Here is a 21697-nt window from a genome sequence, read left to right as displayed (position 1 = left end):
CCAACAAGCAACTCACTACCAAGTTCAATCTGAATTTTTTTTTGTTTGTTTGTTTTGTTTTGTTTGAGATGGAGCTCGCTCTGTCTCCCAGGCTGGAGCGCAGTGGCACGATCTCAGCTCACTGCAACCTTCGCCTCCCAGGTTCAACCAATTCTCCTGCCTCAGCAATCTGAGAAGACTATATTCAACAAATTTTGAGTACCTAATATCAAAAAAACCCTTGTTTCTGATAGCCAGACGACTGCTTTCTCAGGCCAGTTTGCTCTAGGATCTGAAATTTTTTGAAAACTGTATGCTGGTATATTACAGGAATATACTGTATCTGTATACTGTAGAACTGAAATCATTCTACATAACAGGGCCTAGAATAATCAAAGTCACATTTACCCACATAGTTTCACATTGTCCCATATTTTTCTACCTACTCTACCAATTATTTTTGCCCTCCAGAAGTAAATGAGGCAGAGATTTGAAGGGCATCACTTTATTCCAAATTTGATCATTATTGAGGGGGATTTTTTACAGTCTTCCTTCCCTCCTCCCTCAGCTGCCTCCTGGTTAGAGACGCTAACAAGAATTATGATGGTCCCAAGATACTGGAGGAAGTAAAAAAGGTGAAGGCCCTACACATTTTAGTTCACGTTTGGCATGTCTTGGCCTTTACTCTATGTAAGGCAAGGAGAAAGAGATGAAATTTAAATTACAGATTAATACAAATGTATTAGTCCATTTTCACACTGCTATAAAGAACTGCCCAAGACTGGGTAATTTATAAAGGAAAGAGGTTTAATTGACTCAGTTCCTCAAGGCTGGGGAGGCCTCAGGAAACTTAAAATCACAGCAGACGGCAAAGAGGAACCAAGGCACCTTCTTCACAAGGTGGCAGTAAGGAGAAAGAACACAGGAGGAACTACCAAACACTTATAAAATCATCAGATCTCATGAGAACTCACTATCACGAGAACAGCATGGGGGAACTGCCCCAAGATCCAATTACCTCCACCTGATCTCTCCCTTGACATGTGGGGATTATAGGGATTACAATTCAAGATGATATTTCAGGTGGGGACACAGCCAAACCATATCATACAAGGAATGACTGAAACTAAAGGTACTAATTTCCTTTCCCTTGATTGGCCAGACTGTCATCTCCATTACTAATAGAGACCAAGCAGGTTGGTTTAATCCCATTGCCCTCTAGTGCTTTCCAGTGTTGGCCAAAATGTTGCCTCCATTTTAAACATTCTTCCTGGGAAAGAATATCCTTCTATCATACGATTAGGGAGAAGAGAAGAGGAAGCAAGAGAAAAGTTTAAAGTGTTGTACAGAAGTTTCCAACCACAGGAGGAGCAAAATACCAAAGAAGTTGTAGAATACAGGGTGTGGTGAAGAGTTGGAGCCCAGGCCAGGCTGTCTGAGAAGGCATGCCAAGCCAAGGTTCAGGCTTCCTAGGACCATGTCCTGTCCGGAGAAGCATTCTAGTCCTTCTCATCCTGGAGAAGTGGCCAAGCCCCATGCAGCTAGAGGGAGGCCACATACACCACACTGTCTTTGCAGAAGGTTTCCAGGGAAAAGACAGACCAACTGAATGACCTCCTGCCCATCCTTGGCCAGAGCCCCATGCCAGGGAAAGCTGGGCGAGTCCATGATGTCTGATCAGATCAGGGCTGGCTTCAGGTCTTAAACATTAGGAAGCCCCCAAATGCAGTGCCCGGCAGGCTTCTCTTTGTTATTGATCCCTGCGTTAACTCAAACCACACTCGTTCACCCTTCTGCAGCTCAGCCATGGCAAAGACCGTTGCTGTGCTTCCACCCCCCTGCCCAGTGGTACAGACCGGAGTCCGATGGTGACCTCCAAACACCAGCTGCCCAGTGCCTGGCCCTGGGCCAAATTCAACGCTCACTGCAAACAGGTAGACACCACGCTCAGGGGCTCGGAAGTAGCCATGTTCAGGGAAGTAGCTGCTGCCAACGTTGATGTGCGTAGAGTTGAACTTCACTGTCTGCAGGGCAGCCGTCCCTTCTGAAAAGCTGGCATAGAAGGCCACAGGGGATCCTGAAACATGAAAGTGCTCAGTGACTCATCCCTTACGCCATTGGGTGGGAAATTAAACCCTGAGCCCCGCCGTCCTCACCTTATTAGCACTGGAAATAGGTCACTATTTCTAGATAACCTAGATATTCGCAACAGCAGTGTTATTGCAGGAGCAGAGCTAGATGGCCAATTCTCAGTTTTTCACTAACTGAGAGGAAGGAAAATGCAAGTCTGTTGTCTCAGCTGATTAACATTTTAACAAAACGCTTTTTCTTTTTTCTTTTTTTTTTTTGAGACAGGGTCTCACTCTGTCTCCCAGGTTGGAGTGCAGTGGCAGTCATGACACTGCAGCCCCCCGCCTTTTTTTTTTTCTCGTAGAGATGGAGTCTTACTTGTTGCCCAGGCTGATCTCAACCTCCTGGGCTCAAGTGATCCTCCAGCCTCAGCCTCCCAAAATGTTAGGCTTACAGGTGAGCCACCATGCCCAGCCACAAAGCACTTTCTCATTTGATTCCTTTTCCTTCCACCTTCCTTGAGAGACAGTATTCCCGATTGACAAAACAGGTTGAATCCTTCACCAGCTGCCCAAGGTTATATGGTTTGTAAATGGCAGGCTGGGACAGGAACACGGGTCTCTGACTCCCAGACCACTACCTGCTAGGAATCTTGAGATACTCAGGGGAAAGGGAGAAAATATCCATCCTCAAGGTAATAATAATGCTAACACTGGGAAGGTATTTGCAGAGCTATGAAGGCTGGATCCTCCTCCTGGATGTTGAAGACAGAACCTTGGAGAAAGAAGGAAAGAGCAGGTGAAGCCAGGGAAGAGAAGCCCCTTCAAGCTGGTCTTTTTTTTAGTTGATAAATGGTCTCTTGTTGCCCAGACTGGAGTGCATTGAGATCATGGCTCACTGCAGCCTCAACTTCCTGGGTTCAAGCAATCCTCCCACCTCAGCCTCCTGAGTAGCTGGGTCTACAGGCACGCGCCATCATGCCTGGCTAATTTTTCATTTTTTGTAGAGACAGAGTCTTGCTCTGTTGCCCAGACTGAGCTCAAGCGGTCCTCCCACCTCAGCCCCGCAAAGTGCTGGGATTACAGGTGTGAGCTGGTCATCTTAATGTGGTTTTTCAAAATGTTGCACAGAGCCCTGAGATTACATATGGGTAAATTGAGGCCCAGAAAGAAAAAGCTTGTTGCTCCAGACCACACAACTAGTAAATTACCAAGCCTCCTGGGAGCAGACCTTGAATCTCTTGACTTCTGGTTCTCTGCAGGGAGCACTTTGGCCAGCCTTAGGACAGGAACACCGACAGAACACTGGTGCTGGGCCCATGCACGGGCAGAGGCAGAGGAAGCTGCCATGTGTGGAGGGTGCACAAACAGCCAGGAAGAAGCCAGTCGTGCTGCCTGGCCAGCATGGTTGGGCAGGTGGGGACAGGGTCATGAGACGGCACAGGAAGGGTGAGTCCTACTTGGGTCCTGGCTGTGACACTGGCCTTGGCACCAACGAGGTCATGTCTACTGTGGGGTTCCTCAACCTGCTCCCTCTGTAGGGGTTTAAAACAAGGTCCCCACTTCTTAGGTGATGAAACCAAAGCCTGTAAAGGAGCAGTTTGCTGAGCAATTACTGACTTGGCTCCCGGAACTTGAGCCTCAGCTCTTTGACTCCCAATTCAGCAAGACTTTTGAATAAAAAAATGTTGCTTTTCTCTAGTTCTGGAAGATTTTCTGAGAATTAGACAGTTGAGAATAGCTTTCCCATTTGTGTTAAGATTGTGTCAAGTCAGCTGGGCGCAGTGGTTCACGCCTGTAATCTCAGCACTTTGGGAGGCCAAGGCAGGCGGATCACCTGAGGTCGGTAGCTCGAGACCAGCCTGACCAACATGGAGAAACCCCATCTCTACTAAAAATATAAAATTAGCCAGGTGTGGTGGCGCATACCTGTAATCCCAGCTACCCTGGAGGCTGAGGCATGAGAATCGCTTGAACCCGGGAAGCGGAGGTTGCGATGAGCCGAGATGGCGCCATTGCACTCTAGCCTGGGCAACAAAAGTGAAATTCCGTCTCAAAAAAAAAAAAAAAAAGATTGTGCCAAGTCAGAGGCCAGCGGCTGCCTCTGCAATTCCCCTAACACCCAGCAGGTGGATCTCTCGCCTAGCCAAAGGCAGGCCGGCCCGCAGCGCCCTCTACCGGTGCTAGGCCCTTGTTCCGGCCGTTCCGTCCGGGCGCCTGCGCAGGGAGTTTCGCCGCAGAGGAAGACCCCCTCAACCCAGCCTTTCGCCAGACAGGCCCTAAGATGTGGCTTCGAAGGGCTGTGCAAACTCAGAGTGTGCTTCCCTGCAGGGCACACATTGAAGCCCTACAGCCTCCCTACAGACAAATAAAGGGAAATTTGGGGTGTGTGTGGGTGTGTGTCTGTGTTTGAGACAGACTCCTACTCTGTCCCTCAGGCTGGAGTGCAGTGGAGCTATCTTGGCTCACAGCAACCTCTGCCTCCCAGGTTCAAGCGATTCTCCTGCCTCAGCCTTCCAAGTAGTTGGAATTACAGGTGCCTGCCACCACACCTGGCTAATTCTTTTTTTTTTTAGACAGAGTTTTGCTTTTCTTGCCCAGGCTGGAGTGCAGTGGCGCAATCTCGGCTAACTGCGGCCTCTGCCTCCCAGGTTCAAGTGATTCTCCTGTCTCAGCCTCCTGAGTAGCTGGGATTACAGGCACCCACCACCACACCCGGCTAATTTTGTATTTTTAGCAGAGATGGGGTTTCACCATGTTGGCCAGGCTGGTCTCAAACTCCTGACCTCAGGTGATCCACCCGCCTCAGCCTCCCAAACTGCTGGGATTAAAGGCATGAGCCACTGCGCCTGGCCTGGAAATTTGTTTTGAAGGAAAACATTTTTTTGAAATAAATATCGTCATGGTAAACACATTTCCAAACCATCAGGCAAATTCTGAAAGTCATCAGCATATTGAAGCCTTGCACCACCACAAGAGGAAACAAGAGGGAAGTGTCAGTGTAGGTGGACACAGCCTGGACCCTGAAAATGCTGGGGAACTGGGAAAACGTTGACTGCATTCCTACATGAGGTAAGCTTCGTGCTAGGTATTTGGTAAACGCAGCAGTCTTCATAACACAACTTTGACATGGGTAGGGATTCTGCCATTTTACTGAGGAAGAAGCAGACAAGTGATGCCAGAGCCTGGGTGCCTCCCACTGCTCCACATTGCCTCTTGGGCCATAGGGAGGGTCAGCAGGGGCAGGGGCTGCCTGGGACGGGACCTTCAACAAGGCCTTGGACTTGCCACACGCCAGGCTGCGCATGGCCATGGCTAAGATGGTGGCCTTGTACTTAGCCCTGTGTGTGGGTGGGGTGTGGCCACAGCTCCAAGGCCAGCCTCTAACAGAGAGAGTCACTTGAGACACAGAGCCTAGTTGTCCCCCTCCCAGGACCACACTCAGGGAGGGGATGGGAAGCTTGGTCACACATCCCTTCAACCTCAAAGCCAGCTCCCAGGCCCAGGGCCCTGCAGGGACCAGCCATGGAGGGCCTTTTGGGGGGGAAGAACGAGCACCCTAAAGACAGTGCTCCTCTGCTGCTCACTAGCTGTGCAAGCAGGAAACTTCTGTTTGTGCCTCAGTTTCACGTAAGGTGGTAGTGCTGATGAGTGTGTCATTGACCTGTTGGGATGGGTCATTGTGGTAAAGCCCAGGAAGGAGACTAGCACAGAGCGGTGAGACAGGTTAACTGTATTTGCAGAGGGAATGAGCTCCTTACAGGGCCCATGGCTTTCCCTGTACAGTCCACTGAGGTGTGTTCCAAGATGTTAGCAGGTGCCTGAAATCTCAGACAGTACTAAACCCAATATATACTTTTTTTCCCCTCTATGTAAATACCTGTGCCAAAGTTTAACTTGTAAATTAGGCACAGTAAGAAATTAATGACAATAATAAAATATAAAACAATTATAACAATATACTGCAATAAAAGTTATATGAATGTGGTTTCTCCCTCTCTCAAAATCTTATTTTACTGTACTCACCTATTTTCTCATCGTGGTTGATGCAAGAAACTGAAATCAAGCCTGGGCACATGGCTCACATCTGTAATCCTAACACTTTAGGAGGCTGAGGTGGGCAGATTGCTTGAGCCCAGGAGTTTGAGACCGGCCTGGGCAACATAGCAAGACCCCGTCTCTACAAAAAGTACAAAAATTAGCTAGGCATGGTGACACATGCCTGTAAGTCCCAGCTACTCTGGAGGCTGAAGTGGGAGGATCAGCTGAGCCTGGGGAGGTTGAGGCTGCAGTGAGCCATGATCCTACCACTGTACTCAAGCCTGGACAACAAAGTGAGACCCATCTCAAAAAAACCAGAAAAAAGAAACTAAAATCATGGAAAGTGAAACAGTAGCTAAGTGGGGCTGCAAGTGGCTGCAGTCCCTAGCCACATTCTACCTAGATACAGTGGCTTAAACGCACATGGGAATGAAGGGGGTGAGGTGAAGAGTTGAGATGCGGGGACTTGAGGGCTGCCCTGGCAGGGCAGGAGGCGCTCCCCTCTCTGCAGCGGGAGCAGTACGCGGCCCTGGTGTGCGTGTGGCCTCCAGGCTCTGCCGTTCACGGGCTATGGCACTAGCAGGTGGTTTTTGTGACTTCTCCTGTCTCCCCATAAGCCAGGTAGCTTGAGAGGCCCACACCCCTGAAAAGCAGGTGGGCCAAAGGGAAGGTGGACCCAATAGGGGTGACCGATGGCCATGCTGTTCTCTCTCTTCCTGGCCCTCTTGGAGGCAGAAGAGCTGCCGCCAGCCCTCCCTGGCCTCCTAGACTCGTCCAGTCTCCCCGGTCCAGGAACTCACCTGTCTCCCAGAGCGCCGCGCCCAAGGCACCTGGCACAGGCCCTGTGCCGCGCGTGTCCACCAAAGGCTCCGCTTCCTTCTTGTCTCTCTTCCGGGGAGCTTCTAGGCCTTTCTGCTGCTTCTTCCCTTTCCTGCTCAGCATGGTCTGCAGCTTCCCCAGGTCCAGGCTGACGTTGGCTTCCATGAGCCCTTGGAAGTTCCCAAAGAGGCTGTGGAAGAGCCGTTGGTGCTGCTCCAAGCTGCGCTGGGTGGCGAAGAGTGCATCGTGGAGGCCGTCAAGGGAGGCGTTGAGGGAGGCAGCCCCGGCCTCGGCCTCGCAGCACTGCCCGACACGTTTGACGTCGTTGCTCAGGCGCTGGAGCTCCCGCGCCAGCCCGGCCAGGGCGGTGGTGGCGGCCTCCTCGCGGCCCGCGTCGTGGCTGGGCTCCAGGTGCTCTGCCGGCCGCGGGGGCTCCGAGGCCTGCTCCAGGGCCGCCACTCGGGCGGCCAGCTCATCCCAGCCGAGCACCTGCTCCTGCAGCCCGCTGGCGGCGTCCTGCAGGGCCACGCGGATCTGCTCATAGGTCAGGGGCAGCGGTCCCGGCGCCTCCTCAGACATCTCCTCCAGCACCTCCTCCCCGAAGAGCGCGGCCAGCACCGCCTCGTGCCGCAGCGCGTCCTCCAGCAGGGCGGCGAAGGCGCTGTGCAGCTGGCGCACCTCGTGGCGGGCCTCGGCCGCGGCCGCCTTCAGCGCTCCCACCTCGCCATCCAGCGCCTGCACTTGGCTCCGGAGCCGCGCCGTGGCCGCTCGCGCCCTCTCGCCCTCCACTTTGTGAGCGTCCACAGCCAGGGACACGGCGTCCACGGCGCTCTGCAGGGCCTGCAGGGAGGAGCCGTCCAGCTGCCGCCGCTCGTCCAGGCTCACCTGGGTCTCCTCCAGGGCACGCGTGGCGTCCCTCTGGCCCTCCCGGATGACGTCCAGGTCTAAGTAGAGCTTCTGGCAGTTGCAGTCCTTCACGTACTTGATGAGGTCGGCATGGCCACCCTGCAGGTGCTGCAGCGTGAGATTGAGCTCCAGGAGCTGCCGCTCCACCTCCTCCTTGTTTTCCTCCATGATCAGAGACTTCTCCATCAGGATCACGCGCAGCTCACGGAGCGCCGTGTGGTTCACCTGCAGCTCCTCCACCTGCCGCTCCACCTTGCTAATCTGATCGAAGGTCTCGTCGGATTCGGAGTACAGTTCCTTGATCTCATCCGCGTGCCGGGTCAGGGTGGCCCTCATGTCCTCCAGGGTGTACTGCAACTCCTCCTCCCTGCGGGCCGTGGTCATGTGCAGCTCTGAGAGGTTCCTCTGCAGCTGGCCCAGCCTGGCCTGCAGGCTCTCTGGCTCAGGCCTTGCCCCAGCCTGGGGCGTTGCCAGCACCAGGCTGCCATTGGTGCCTGGGGCCTCCTGAGCCTTGTGCAGCCTCTTCAATTTGGTGTCCACATCGGCCTGGAGCTCTGAGATCGAACGGTGCAGGGTAAAGTGCTGGGCATGCAGGCGATCCTCCACGTCCTGCCGCAGCTGACCCACTCTCTGAGCATTCTCCTGGACCTTGGCCTCAAATTTGGCACCAAGCTCCTGGAAGTCAGCCTTGGCCACGGCACTGTCCTGAACTCTCGAGATGGCCTGGCGGTTGGCCTCTACATTAAGAGACAGGTTTCTTATGGCCTGGGAAAGGCTGTGCAGGCTTTGGTTAAAGCTCCTCCAGATGGGGCTGAAATGCACTTGTAGGAAGGTGTCCACGTGGGGTAGCAGCACCTGCTCCAAGGATCTGTCAGGGAACTCTGCAACAGACGTGTGGTGTGACACAAGCCCTGCAGGAGCAAACATTCCTCCCAGGCTGGGACCAGCGGGGTCCTCCCCTCCTCCCCTCAATGTGACCAGGCTCTTCCTCAGCCCCTAGAGCCTGCCACTCACCGTGCCCTGTTTGATTTGCTTTCATCATTGCAGCTGTGAGGTTACCAGGCAGGGCCTTCCACAGGCCTGGCAGGCTGTCTGCCACCCGGTGAACATCATTCTGGAGATCTCCCAGAAGGTGTTCCTGCTGTTCCTGTTGCACCTCAACCTCACTGATCGCTGCAGCCAGGTGGCCTAAATGTACAGCAGACATAAATGTCAAGGGCTAACTCACCAGGTCTGGGACAATCACGAGGTTCAGAGAAGGATCGTTGAGGGCTGAGAGCAGGGAAGGTAGCTGCTGATGTCCTCTGAGCAGGAGCTTAGAAGCCTTAAGCCCCTGGAGGGCAAATGCATAGCAAGTGAACCCTCATCCTGCCTCCTACACCCACAGCAGACATGACTAATCAATCATGGTCCACTCCCCTCCTCAGCACATGCACATGGCCTCACAACTTCATTCTTGGCAGCCCTTGTCAATAAATACTTCACCACATAATGACACTCATTTGCTTTCTCAATCTTGGGCCCAGGCTTGAAGGGCCCTGCTGCAAATGATGTCTTTTGGTGGGTTTCCTGTGCTGATTCCAAGACCAAGGACAGTATGACTTCCTGGCTCTGGTTAGGGCTGTGGGGAAGGGTGAGAATGCTTTTTCCAGGCACAAGGGTTTGTGTGGTTCAGGGGACAAGGAAAGTGTCAGATGAACCAGTACTTCCCAGAAGATGGGGTGAAGGAAAAGGGTGTGTGTGCTTGGCCAGCAGGCAGCTGGGAGCCCGGTGAGCCTGGCCTTCAAGGTGGGAGGTGGTGCAGGCCACAGAGGAGTCCTTGCTGATTCTGGAGGCAAGGTTTCCCTGAAATGGCACTGCTGTATCACAGGAGAAAGGGCCAGCTGGCTACGTGGGCCCCAGCAGCCTGCCTGCCTGTCTGCCTGCCCCTTCCGGAAAGCAACACACCAGGTTCAAAGCTGACTGGTCCATCCCCAGGTTCCTGGTGGCTGTCACTAGGATCTGCAGGCTCAGGGATTGCCATGGAATCTGCAGAAGAAAGCATTAGATATTGACCCCAGTGGTCAGAGGAGCTGCTTGACTTTGGGGATCAGAGGTCAAGTGGGGAGGGGGGCAGCAGGGAGCCCTACCGTGGTGCTCGCAGTTGGGGCCCGTGTAACCAGGGCAGCACCTCCAGGCCAAGGAGGTCAGCACCTTCTGCTTGACCTGGTACACTGGCTTGTGGGCCATGCGGTACCTGGAGGAGGAGGAGGGCTGACTCAGTGACTCCAGGGAGGGCTCGCTCCAGGCCTGGGCGAATGGCCCACCCTCCCCTACTCACATGACTTTGACTCTCTGGCAGTCTGGAGCTCCCTGCGGACATGGCTGCTGCGAGTGGACGAGGAATTTCTCTGTTTTGCAAAGAGCTAGTAAAGTGACCAGCTTGGACATCGGGTAGGGGCACCAGTTACTGGAAAACAAGCAAGAGGAGAAGGCTGCTGAGCCACACCCAGGTCAACAGGGGGTGCCAGTGCAGAGCCACCAGTCCCCACCTCCTGCCGGAGCAGTGCTGGGATTCTGGAATCCATTATCCTGTGAAGAGAGCCCTCTGCATTGTTCATCCCTGGGCTCCAGACCAAATGTTTCACAATCCCTACCTGCAAAGAGGGCACCTGCTCCACCCCCTTCCTGAAGCCTCCCCGAGCCAGCACAGAGAGGCTGAGAAACCCACCAAAATCTAGAACTGTGAAAAGCAGCTCCAGGGTGATGACTGTTTTAGCCAACAAAACTAACAGCCAGAGTGTGGGAAAACACCATGTGCACTGCAGCTGTCTGCATGGATTCCCTTCGGTGAGGTTAGCCGCAGACCCAGAAAGCCCTCGCTGTTTCTCCTGCTACCAAGGTGCAGCTGGGGCTGGAGAGTCCTGGGTTTGAATCCCTCACGCTTTCTGACTGTGTGACCCCGAGTGAGGCGCTTAGAGAGCTTCTCTTTCCCCATCTATACAATGGCGATGGTAATGCCCTCCTTTAAGTGGGTAGAGGAATACCAGGTGCCTGGCTCCTGACAAGTGTTCTGTGAACACAGCTCCACTGCCCCATTCCAACTGCCCTGGCAGCCTGCCCAGTTGCTACTTATGTGAAGGACCAGCTCCCTGGCCATGCCCATTAGGATCATTCTAGAAATGGACTTTCAAACAGTTGTCCTAAGGAAAGGTAAGCAGCTGGGTGGAGCAGTGTCTTCTCTGGGATGGCCACCACATCAAGGTCATGCAAGGTGGTTGGAGGTCACACTCAGTATCCTGCACACTTGAGAGGTAGCCCCTCCATCCTGGCCCTTCACCAGCATGCACTGTGGTGATCCCAGGAGCCGGGGGATGCTCATGCTGATGGAGCTCCAGTTCACTGACCCAGTGGCTGACTCCATGGGGTCCGTGGCAGTGGTCAGAGAGCCCTTCCCCAGGCAGCCAGCTCCCAGAACAGAGCTCATCAAAGTGGCAAGTGGCAATGATCTCCGTGGCACAGTACAGCTCAGCACCTCTTGGGTGCTGGGTGCTGCGCTCAAGCTCAGGGTGTGGATGTGGAGGTACAGACTTTCCCTTCAGGGTCCCCAGGGAGAGCACTCTTAGAATGGGTGAGAGGTGCCAGGATCTGCAGAGACTTTTAGGAGAAGGAGCTAATGGGGCTATGTCTTAAAGCCGGAAAGTTGGATGAGGCACCAGATGTGACAGGGGTGCATAGGGGTGAGGAAGGGGCTGCAGAAGGAGGCTGGGATGAAAGGAGAAGCCAGACCTCAGCGGAGGAGCTGGCCTATGTCCTGAGGGCATGGGAAGTCATGGAGGGGTTTCAGCAGGGAAGTGGTGTGAAAGAGCCACCCTGGTTCCTGGGTGCAGAGAGGATGGGAGGGCAAGATGTTGGCAGCTGTGTCCAGGGTCTAGGGGGAGATAATGGCAGTTTCGACTGAGTGATGGTGGACGTGGGAGAAGTGGCCACATCTGTGAGCTCTTAGAAAGCGGCGTTCAGAGGCCTTGGTGGTAAAGTGACTGTCAGTGCCGGGATTTTATTCTCCGGAGCTGGTCTTTGTCCTGGGGCCGTCAAGCACTGTCACACAGGGATAGTGCTGGTAAAGGCAAGGGTGGGGGATTCGAGTGACTTTTTTTTTTTTTTCTTGTTTTTGAGATGGAGTCTTGCACTGTCGCTTGGGCTGGAGTGCAGTGGCGCGATCTCAGCTTGCTGCAACCTCCGCCTCCCAGGTTCAAGCGATTCTCTTTGCCTCAGCCTCCCAAGTAGCTGGGATTACAGGCACCCGCCACCACACCCAGCTAATTTTTTTGTATTTTCAGTAGAGACGGGGTTTCACTATGTTGGCCAGACTGGTCTCGAACTCCTGACCTCATGATCCACCTGCCTCGGCCTCCCAAAGTGCTGGGATTACAGGCATGAGCCACCGTGCCCAGCTGAGTGACCATATTTTGAGTGCTGAGCCCCTAGCCTGCTTTACCCTCTCAGCAGCAGACTGGAAAAGTTTCTCAGGAAAATGAGCCAGCCCAAGAGGAAAAGACCCAAAGCTGCTGACACGAGGGGTTCTCCCATAAAAATAGCCAACCAGAAGATCCTATGACAAAATGGGTCAGAAAAGGGTATCCATACACCCCAGCTTCCAGTCAGTTTCTCAGTCTTTCTCAAGTGAGCAGACATCCAAGATTTACCCGAGAAACATTGTGTTCCAAAAGAGGGCCAGGTACAGTGGCGCACGCCTGTAACCCCAGCACTGTGGGAGGCTGAGGTGGGAGGATCCTTTGAGCCCAGGAGTTTGAGTCCAGCCTGCGCAACATAGTGAGACCTCATCCCTACAAAAAATTAGCCAGGTGTGGTGGCACATGCCTGTAGTCCCAGCTCTTTAGGAGGCTGAGGTAGGAGGATTGATTGAGCCCAGAATTTCGAGGCTGCAGTGAGCCATGATTATGCCACTACACTTCAGCCTGGGTGCAGAGCAAGACCCTATCTCCAAAAAAAAAAAAGAGGTCAAAGTGGGCAAACGAAAAAATACCAACTTGGACAAAAACTAAGCCTGCGTAAGGAGAAGAGAACCACTGAAACATTTGCACTAAGATTTCCAGGTTGATAAAATAAATTACTGCACCCAAGAAACAAGACCAGGAATCTATGAAAAAGAAAAAAATGAGGGGGGATGGGAGAGGAAGGGTGAACATTCAAAGAACAAAAAAGAACTCTTGGAAATTAAAAACATAACAGTAGAAATGAAAATAAATTTAATGGAAATGTCAGAGGGTCAAGTTAAAGAAATTTCCCTAAAAGAGCAAACAGAGAGATGAAAAATTGGAAAGAGAAAAGAAAAATAGAGGACCAGTCTTGCAAATGTAACATTGAAATAGTACAAATTTCAGAAAGAGAGAACAGAGGGAGGAAATCATCAATGAAAAAAAATCAGGCTGGGCATGGTGGCTCATGTCTGTAATCTCGGTATTTTGGGAAGTTGAGGCAGGAGGATCACTTGAGCTCAGGAGTTTGAGACCAGCCTGAGCAACATGGAAAGATCTCAATCTCCACAAAAAAACTGAAAAATTAGCCAGGTGTGCTGGTGTGCACCTGTAGTCCCAGCTCTTCGGATGGCTGAGGTGGAACGGTCCTGTGAGCCCGGGAGGTTGAGGCTTCAGTGAGCTATGACTGTACCACTGGACTCCAGCCTGAGCAAAAGAGCGAGACCTTGTCTCAACAACAAACCAAAAACATATTCCGGAAGGGAAGGACTTCAATTTCCAGATTCAGAGCAGCACCAATTACCTGCAATATGATGAAAATACACTTATATCAAAACATGTCATCATGAAATTTTAGAACTCTGGGAACAAAGATGGTCTCTACGTGCTTCCAGCGAGGAAAACCAAGACAAACACATGCATACAAAATCGGTAACTGGAATGGCTTTGAACCTCTCAACAGCAATATTGGAAACTGGAACACAGTGAGGATTGCATTCAAAATACTGAAGAAACATAATTTACAACTCAGAATCCTATATCCAGCCTAACTATGAATCAGTGTGGGAGTGAGAATAAAGATATTTTCAAATGACCCAGGTTTCAGAACATTCACCTCCCACGTATCCCTCATCAGGAGACTACCTGATGAGCAGTGGTTTGAAATATTGCCTGCACATCAACACCATCATGCAAGCCAGATGTGGTGGCTTGCACCTGTAATCCCAGCTACTCAAGAGGCTGAGGTGGGAGAACTGCTTGAGGCCTAGAGTTCGAGATCAGCCTGGAGAACATAGTGAGACCCCCACCTCAAAAAAACAAAACAAAACAAAACAAAACAAAACCACACTCAAAAACAAAACCATTGTGTGGCACTTTAAAAATAATTAAAAATAATAGTCTTGGGGCCGAGTGTGGTGGCTTATGCTTGTAATTCCAGCACTTTGGGAGGCCAAGGCAGGGGGATGACTTGAGGTCAGGGGTTCCAAACCAGCCTGGCAAACATGGCAAAACCTCGTCTCCACTAAAAATACAAAAATTAGCTGGGCATGGTGATGCATGCCTGTAATCCCAGCTACTTGGGAGGCTGAGGCAGGAGAATCACTTGAACCCGGAAGGCAGAGGTTGCAGTAAGTGGAGATTGCACCATTGCATTCCAGCCTGGGTGACAAAGCAAGACTCCGTCTCAATAATAATAATAATAATAATAATGTCTTGGGTTAGGTGCAGTAGCTCATGCCAGTCATCCCAACACTGGGAGGCCAAAGCAGGAGGACTGCTTGAGACTAGGAATTTGAGACCAGCCTGGGCAATATAGTGAGACGTCATCTCTACAAAAAACAATAAAAAGAGGCCAGGAACGGTGGCTCATGCCTGTAATCCCAGAACTTTGGAAGGCCGAGGCGGGCAGATCACAAGGTCAGGAGTTTGAGACCAGCCTGGCCAACATAGTGACACCCTGTCTCTACTAAAAATACAAAAAATTAGCTGGGCATGGTGATGGGTGCCTGTAATCCCAGCTACTTGGGAGGCTGAGGCAGGAGAATTGCTTGAACCCGGGAGGTGGAGATTGTGGTGAGCCAAGATCATGCCACTGCACTCCAGCCTGGGTGACAGTGCGAGACTCCATCTCAATAATAATAATAATAATAATAATAATAATAATAATAATAAAAAGAAAGAAAAACAATAGTCTCCCAGACCCCCTGAGATTAGGGCCTGAGCACCAGCATTTTAAGGCTCTCTGGGTCATTGCATGGCACACCCAGGATGCAGAACCGTGGTGCCACAGGAAACACTCCAACAAAACAACAGAGAAAATCAAGAAAGAGAAGGCACAGGATCAGGAAACAGGTTCCAACATAAAAACCAGGTGAAGGGAACCCCCAGGACGACAATGGGCTGTGGTATGAGGGCAGCAGTCCACATCGGAACATACCTGGAGGCTCTGGGAGCCGCATCTCCAAGAAGACGCAGCTGCTCCGACACCCGGCGTGAATGAGAGTGTAGAGAGCAGATGTGGACAACTGGCTGAGGGTGTGGAGTTGAGTTAGTGATAAAGACACGGAATAAGCAAAAGAAAAAAGCAAGACACATGAAATTTTAGAACTCTGGAAGTTCTAAATTCTTACTACAGGGAAAACAAAAAGTGTGCAAGGGGGCAAAAAAGTTTCAGTTTAGTTCAAGGCTTAATGCTGAGCAGTACATGTGGCCCTATGAATACATGCACATGCATTTGCTTTGGGGTAGGAATGACATCTGACTCAAAGATAATGCTATCTCCATCCCAGCAACTCGGGAGGCTGAGGCAGGAAGATCGCTTGAATCTGGGAGGTGGAGGTTGCAGTGAGCCAAGATCACGCCATTGCACTCCAGCCTGGGCAGCAAGAGTGAAACTCCGTCTCAAAAAAAAAGATAATGCTACCTCCCAAGAAGCAGCAATGCAAGCATGTTATTTAGTGATACAGAGGTAAATGCGAAAGAATCACCTGCAAAGTTGAAAGTCATTGCCTTTGGGACCAGAGGGAGCTGGGGCTTCTGACCGTCTCAGCAAGCCTTATAGAACCAGTTGATTCCTAATCAGGAGATCAGCAAACTTTTTTTCTAAAGGTAGAGATAGTAAATATTTGACACAAGACCAGCTACATAATCTGCAAGGCCCAGTGCAAAACGAATACGTGTGGCCTCTCCTTCAAAAAGTATGAAGAATTTCAAGATGATGACACCCAGGGAGGAGCCCTCCAGAGGGCAGGGCCTTGTGTGTGACTGCATAGGTCACATGCCCCTGATGCTGGCCATGGTTTCAGGCTTTCCAGGCCACATGAACTCTGTCCCATCTACTCAACTCTGCCATTGTACCACAAAAGCAGTCACTGACGATATGTAAATGAACCAGCCTGGCTGTGCTTGAATAAAACTTTGTTAGCAAAAACAGGTGAGGGGCTGGATTTGGCCCACTCCCCTGCCTATGAGTACGTATAACTAATACAAATGAAACTTTAAAAAATAAATAAAATCATTTTCATCGGGAAAAGAAAATGCAGATGAATAATCAAGAACATTTTGGAACCCAGGCACAGTGACTCACGCCTGTAATCCCAGCACTTTGGGAGGCCCAGGCGGGTGGATTGCTTAAGTCCAGGAGTTTCAGACAAGTCTGGGCAACGTGGCACATACCTGTCTCTACAAAAAATACAAAAATTAGCTGGGCGCGGTGGTGCACACCTCTAGTCCCAGCTACTTGGGAGACTGAGGTGGGAGGATTGCTTGAGCCGAGGAGGTGGAGGTCGCAGTGAGCCGACAGTGAACCACTGCACTCGAGCCTGGGCAATGGAGCAAGACCCTGTCTCAAAAGAAAAAAAGAAAGAACATTTTGGAAGACAACAATGAGTAGGGAGTTTCTCTCACAACTATCAAGACTGACTCCAAAGCCAAGGGATGAAAACGATGGGTGTTGGCTCAGGATTTGCTATGCCAGCCAATGGGAACAGAGACTAGGAAGGGGCCGGTGCATCTCCAAGGAATCAGTCAGTGTGAAAAGGGGTCACCTCACCATAAGGATGGAAGGAAGGAATGCTCACTCAACACTGAAACAGAGGGCTGGGAAGGCACTGGCCCCAGAGCTCAGGAGCCACAGGTGACAGGCTCGCTTGCACAGACACCCACCTGGGGCCCCATGGAAACTCCTGGAATATGGGCTCAGTCCTAGGGAAAAATCTCTCTTAGACCAGTGGTTCTCAATGGGAGGAGAGGGGACTTTCCCCAGGTGCATTGTCACAACTGGGTGGTGGGTGCTACTCACAACTGGGCATCTCATGGGCGGGGCCCAAAGATGCTGCCAAATACCTACAATGCATAGGACATCTCCACACCCCACAGCAAGGAATTGTCTAGTCCAAAATGTCAGTAGTGCCAGGGTTGAGAAACTCTCTCTAAACAAAGTTCGATTCCTCGCAAACCTCTGACCTACTGCAGAGGGCCTGGAAGGCCTGTGCCCCAGGCACGCCTGGCCTGGTCCAGTCTGCTAGGAGTGACCGGGACTTTCCACCTCAAGCTCCTGGAAGTGGAAACTATGCCGCCCACCCTTCCTGCCCAGGAACTTTCTCCGCTGACCTGCGCAGACCCTGGGCTTCAGCACCGCTATTCTCTCTGCCCACACTGCCCGCCCTGGGCAGGCCCTCCCTTGGCACAGTACAGGCTGCTGGCCCAGAACCCTGGGAACATTCTTGACCTTTGCTTTGGCTTCCTCCAGCTCTTGGCAGCTTCTTGCTGGCCCTTGAAGCCCATGCCCCTGGCCCAACTTGCTGAAGCGCCCATTTTTCCCTCTGCCCCTCCATCTCAGGCTGGCTTTATCTTTGTGCCCTCCCTTGGGGAGTCCTGCTGGGTGCCCTTATCTCCCAGTGGCCAACCCAGAGTGAATGTGGGGCTCCCCTGGCCTGGTTTGGAGCTGCTTTTGGTCTTCTGTTGCCCCAACCTGCTTCCCCACCCAGATGGGAGGGTATGTGGACTCCTTTGGAGCTTTAAATGGAAGCTGGGTGGCCTGTGCTTTCCTCTCCTCCTCCTCCCCGAACCCACAGTGACCTTGAGCAAGGCACTTCCCCCGTCATTGAAATGCGAAGAAGCTGTGCCTCTGCGGCAAACAGAGCAGAGCGAGTGTTGGGGGGAAGGGGAAGGGAGCCTGTAGGTGGGGGAGGGCGCATCCATTATGCAGATTGTGTGGAGTGCCTTCCCTTCCCCAGCCAGGAAACGCCCTCCCAGAGGCCCTCAAGTCTTCCTTGGCAAGGAGGGCGTGTTCTCAGCAGCCTTGCTTTCTGATGCCCTGAAGCCAGCCATTAACCTGACCATTCCAGGGGAGAAACTCACAGGGTTTTGTCCTTGAGTCAGAAAAGGGCCTTGGCAGAGAAGCCCGAGGCTCTCTCAGGGGCCAGCCCAGAGCCGAGAACCCCTGAGCGTGGTTCTGGAATCTTCAGCTCTGGCCAGTGGGGGCTCTTCCCTGTTGATGTCAAGAGCTCTGTGCCCGGCAGGGGTCAGGCACGGGGGGAGGGGGGGTGAGGATGGGGGAGGAACAAGTGCAAAAGGTGCATCGTGGCTTGTGTTCCGCCCTGCTCCTGTGTGACCTCTAGCCATATGCTGGACTCCTCTGGGCCACAAGCTCCCAGCTGGGAAAATCCCAAGGCTCCTGGTGTGAGGGTCAGGAGAAGCCTGAGGCTGGTGACTGGGGCCAACCAGCCTGCTGGCAGCAGCGTCCCCTACACGGCCACCCTCTTGGGGGGACAGGACAGAGAATGCCTGGGTGGGCCCCGGCTCTCACTGTCACTTAAGAGCTCTGTGGCTCTGGGGGGCATCCCCACCCCTCTGAGCTGTCACAGCAATGTGATAGATAGGACACCTTGCCTGGGGCTCAGCACAGTCCCTACCGCAGACTGAGTTCCACTGGGACAGCAAATCCTGGGTCTGAGGCGCTCACATTCTAGACATCCCCGAGTCAGGGCACAGAAAGAGCCTCGTCCTCCCAGAGTCCTAATGCTCAGGCTGCTGACTCCCTGGGCTGGGCCCCTCGGGGTCCCTGGCGACCTAAGAAGCAGTTAACCCCTTCACTTCTCCACCGCAGGGAAGTCTGAGGACATAGTGGTTCTATTCAAGCTTTTCCTTGCAAAGGGTCTTATTGGGGCCTGCATCCAGGGCCCGGCCTAGCCCTGGGCCTCTGGAAACGTGAGCGGCAAAGGCAGGGCAGAATGCCTGACTCTGGCAGCCCAGCCTCCTTGTGATGGTGTCGGTGTCACCACCCCTGATAGTGGAACCCAATCTGCCTCCCCTTCCCCTGCTGCAGGGACGGGGACTGGAGCACGCTTCCGCCTCCCTGGTCACAGGAGCACGGGAAGCAATCAGCCCAGGAAGCCGTGGCGTTTCCTTCCTTTCTCACCAGCCCATCCGGGCTTGTTGAGAGAACATGGGCTTGTCCTGTGGAGACTGCAGCTTCTGGATGTGGGAAGGAGAGCCTTGCAGGCAGGGGGCTTCCAGGCTTGGGACACCTGGGCATTCCTGGTCCAGGTACATGCACCCTCCCACTCTGAGAACCCCCAGAGAAGGACTGCAGGGCCCCTGCAGGGCTGCCCGACAACAGTTCCCAGACCCTCACTCCTTGGGGCTAAGGGAGCAATGTCTCCCACAACCAAGACCCCGGGGAGGAAGAGGAGCAGCTCCCTCCTCCCTCCTGTCCACCGGGTCCCCTCATCCTCCCTTTCATCAAAAGGAGGAAGGTGGCCTGAGACTCAGGCATGGAGCTTCCTTGGTGCTGAAATCAGAGCAGTGTCTGGATCCACCCTGCCCCTGCCCCGCACCCCCTCCCCGCCCCACCGAGAATCACCTGCGCTTCCCAGCCCTGAGCAGAGTTGGTGGCAGGCGGGAATGAGGTTTTTCCATGGCCAGCTGCTCAGCCACTGCTCCCCACACCACTGCCACCAGCCCCTCACTAAGGGGCCTCTTGCCCCTCCCTGGTCAAATCCGTTTTCAGGAAAGGACCCAACAAACCTACAACTCAGAAGCCAAATGAGACCTCTCCCAGGCAGGTCCGCTCTGCGATGGCGGCTCTCATACACCTCATAGAAGTGTAAGTTGGCTCCCCTCACTCCCTACATCCATGTAGATGCCCTTAGCCAAACAGGTCTGGTGTGCGGGAGCAGGAGGGTGGGGGTAGGAGCATCTGGGAGTTGGGGCTGGCTTCGAGTGCTGCGAAGAGTTGACTATGAGCTCTGGAGTCAGACTCAGATCTTGCTCCTTAGCTGTGTGACCTTGGGCAAGCCCCTCAGCCTCTCTGAGCCTCGGGCTCCTCCTCTGTAAGTGGGGCTCCTCTGTAAGTTGGAGGGATGAACTGAGATACACATGGCAAGGTGCCTGGCCCCGAGACTAGCCCCATAAACAGCACCTGCTGCTCTGACTGGGGGGCAGTTGGAGACGAGGGGGGACTTACAGGCCCAATACCTCATCAGCAGGAGGGGCCCTGGCCCTGTACAAATAGAATGTTGGAAAGCTGTGTTCTGGGTCCAGTTGCAAGACCATCCTGCCCACTTTTGGGGTCACTGAGGCAGAGCTCCCTGGATTATGCTGTGGAGAGCAGGGTGCCCTCTCTGCTCACTGCTGGGCACTCAGAGTCAGGTCCCCAGGGAACTCAGATCAAAATCTGAGGGCAGCCTTGCTGGGTGTCAGCTTTCAGAATTGATTTCTTTCGAAGAACAGGAGGCATGGCCAGGCCAGCTGGCAATGGCTTCAGCCACAGTCCCCCAGTGCCCCATGCTGGGTGATTGATGGTAGGAGCTGTGCCTCCCCACCAGCCCCCCGAGCCCCATTCCCTGCCATGGCTCCGACAGGGAACTCCCTGTCATTCTTAGGTGGATCCTGAAACACCAAGTCCAGGCTAGACTTGTTCAGCCTCACAGCTGGCCCAGCAGATAGCTTCGATTAGCCCATTTCACAGATGGGACGTGAGGTCTAGAGAGGCTCTGCTCTAGCTGAGCTGGGACTCAGATCCTACTCCATGACCTCTGCCAAGGTCCAGGCCCTCTTACCGTCCAACGGGGTCCTCGCCGGTGTCCTCAGCCTCTGCCCTCCAGACCCCAGGTAGCCTGGAGCTCTGCAGATCAGACAGCCTAGTACTGGGAGCCTGGGCCCATACCCCCAGCAGCCCCCAGCCCAGGGGGCCCCCAAGGCTGAACAGCAAGCTCAGGATCATCTTGGCGGCGGGGCAGGCTCAGCTCACACTCAGCCTTGGCAAGTGGCTCCAGAAACTGCTAGTGACGTTGTCTTCAAGTTAAATCTCAGGAGGAAAAGAAAATATGAGGACAACAAAGAGAGGAAGTGGCCTGGGCCGGCCTACCCGGTGGGTCTTGTCCTGCCCCCAACCACCCTGGCTGGCCCCCACAGGCGCTGCCAACCACACAAGCCAGTTCCTGTCCCTGAGGACTTGACTCAGAGGACTCTGGGAATGTGGTAGACACAGCGGGTGGCCCCACCAAACGCATCCTTATGGGAACCTGCTCCCTGGGAGCCATGAAAAGAGCGTGGACTTTGAGGTAGGGCCACAGGAAGTGGTCAGGTCCATCTCGGGGGACCTGCTGCCCAGCCACACTGCTGGCCGGGAAATGGGGGGCACTTCATGCCTCCTCAGCACCTTCAGCTCAGAGAAGGGAAGGGACTATTCTGGGGTCACACAGCATGCAGCCAGAGGCCAGGACATGGGGAAGTCCTTCATTTCCCCACCCCCACCCACCTCAGATCCTCCAACCAGGGTCTAGCGGCATCCAGGATGCTGGTGGGTAGCTGCACAGCCCAGGCTGCGGGAGGTTGGCCACTCTCACCTGACAGGCCTATGTGGAGCCCTGACCCCTAACTGGGATGCTGGGGGACATT

The 21697-nt window shown here is 53.3% G+C and overlaps 1 protein-coding gene across 2 annotated transcripts; it reads right to left on the bottom strand.

Moving 5' to 3' along the window:
• Nucleotides 1-468: 468 nt before the first annotated feature.
• MMRN2 (multimerin 2) lies at nucleotides 469-21094 on the bottom strand. Of its 2 annotated transcripts, none has more exons than XM_015147080.3 (7): nucleotides 20857-21094; nucleotides 10135-10263; nucleotides 9944-10050; nucleotides 9762-9842; nucleotides 8829-9002; nucleotides 6890-8725; nucleotides 469-2056 (listed from the first exon to the last, which is right to left on the bottom strand). In XM_015147080.3, the coding sequence occupies exons 1-7, from the start codon at nucleotides 21018-21020 to the stop codon at nucleotides 1674-1676; spliced, it is 2874 nt and encodes a 957-aa protein (XP_015002566.3). In that variant the 5' UTR covers nucleotides 21021-21094; the 3' UTR covers nucleotides 469-1673. The 2 variants fall into 2 exon arrangements, with proteins under 2 accessions (XP_015002566.3, XP_015002567.3); XM_015147081.3 differs by having other exon boundaries at nucleotides 6890-8695.
• Between the last annotated feature and the right edge of the window lie 603 nt (nucleotides 21095-21697).

This window comes from Macaca mulatta, chromosome 9 (genome assembly GCF_049350105.2).
Source record: "Macaca mulatta isolate MMU2019108-1 chromosome 9, T2T-MMU8v2.0, whole genome shotgun sequence".
NCBI lineage: Eukaryota > Metazoa > Chordata > Mammalia > Primates > Cercopithecidae > Macaca > Macaca mulatta.
This window is presented reverse-complemented; position numbering and strand designations above follow the sequence as displayed.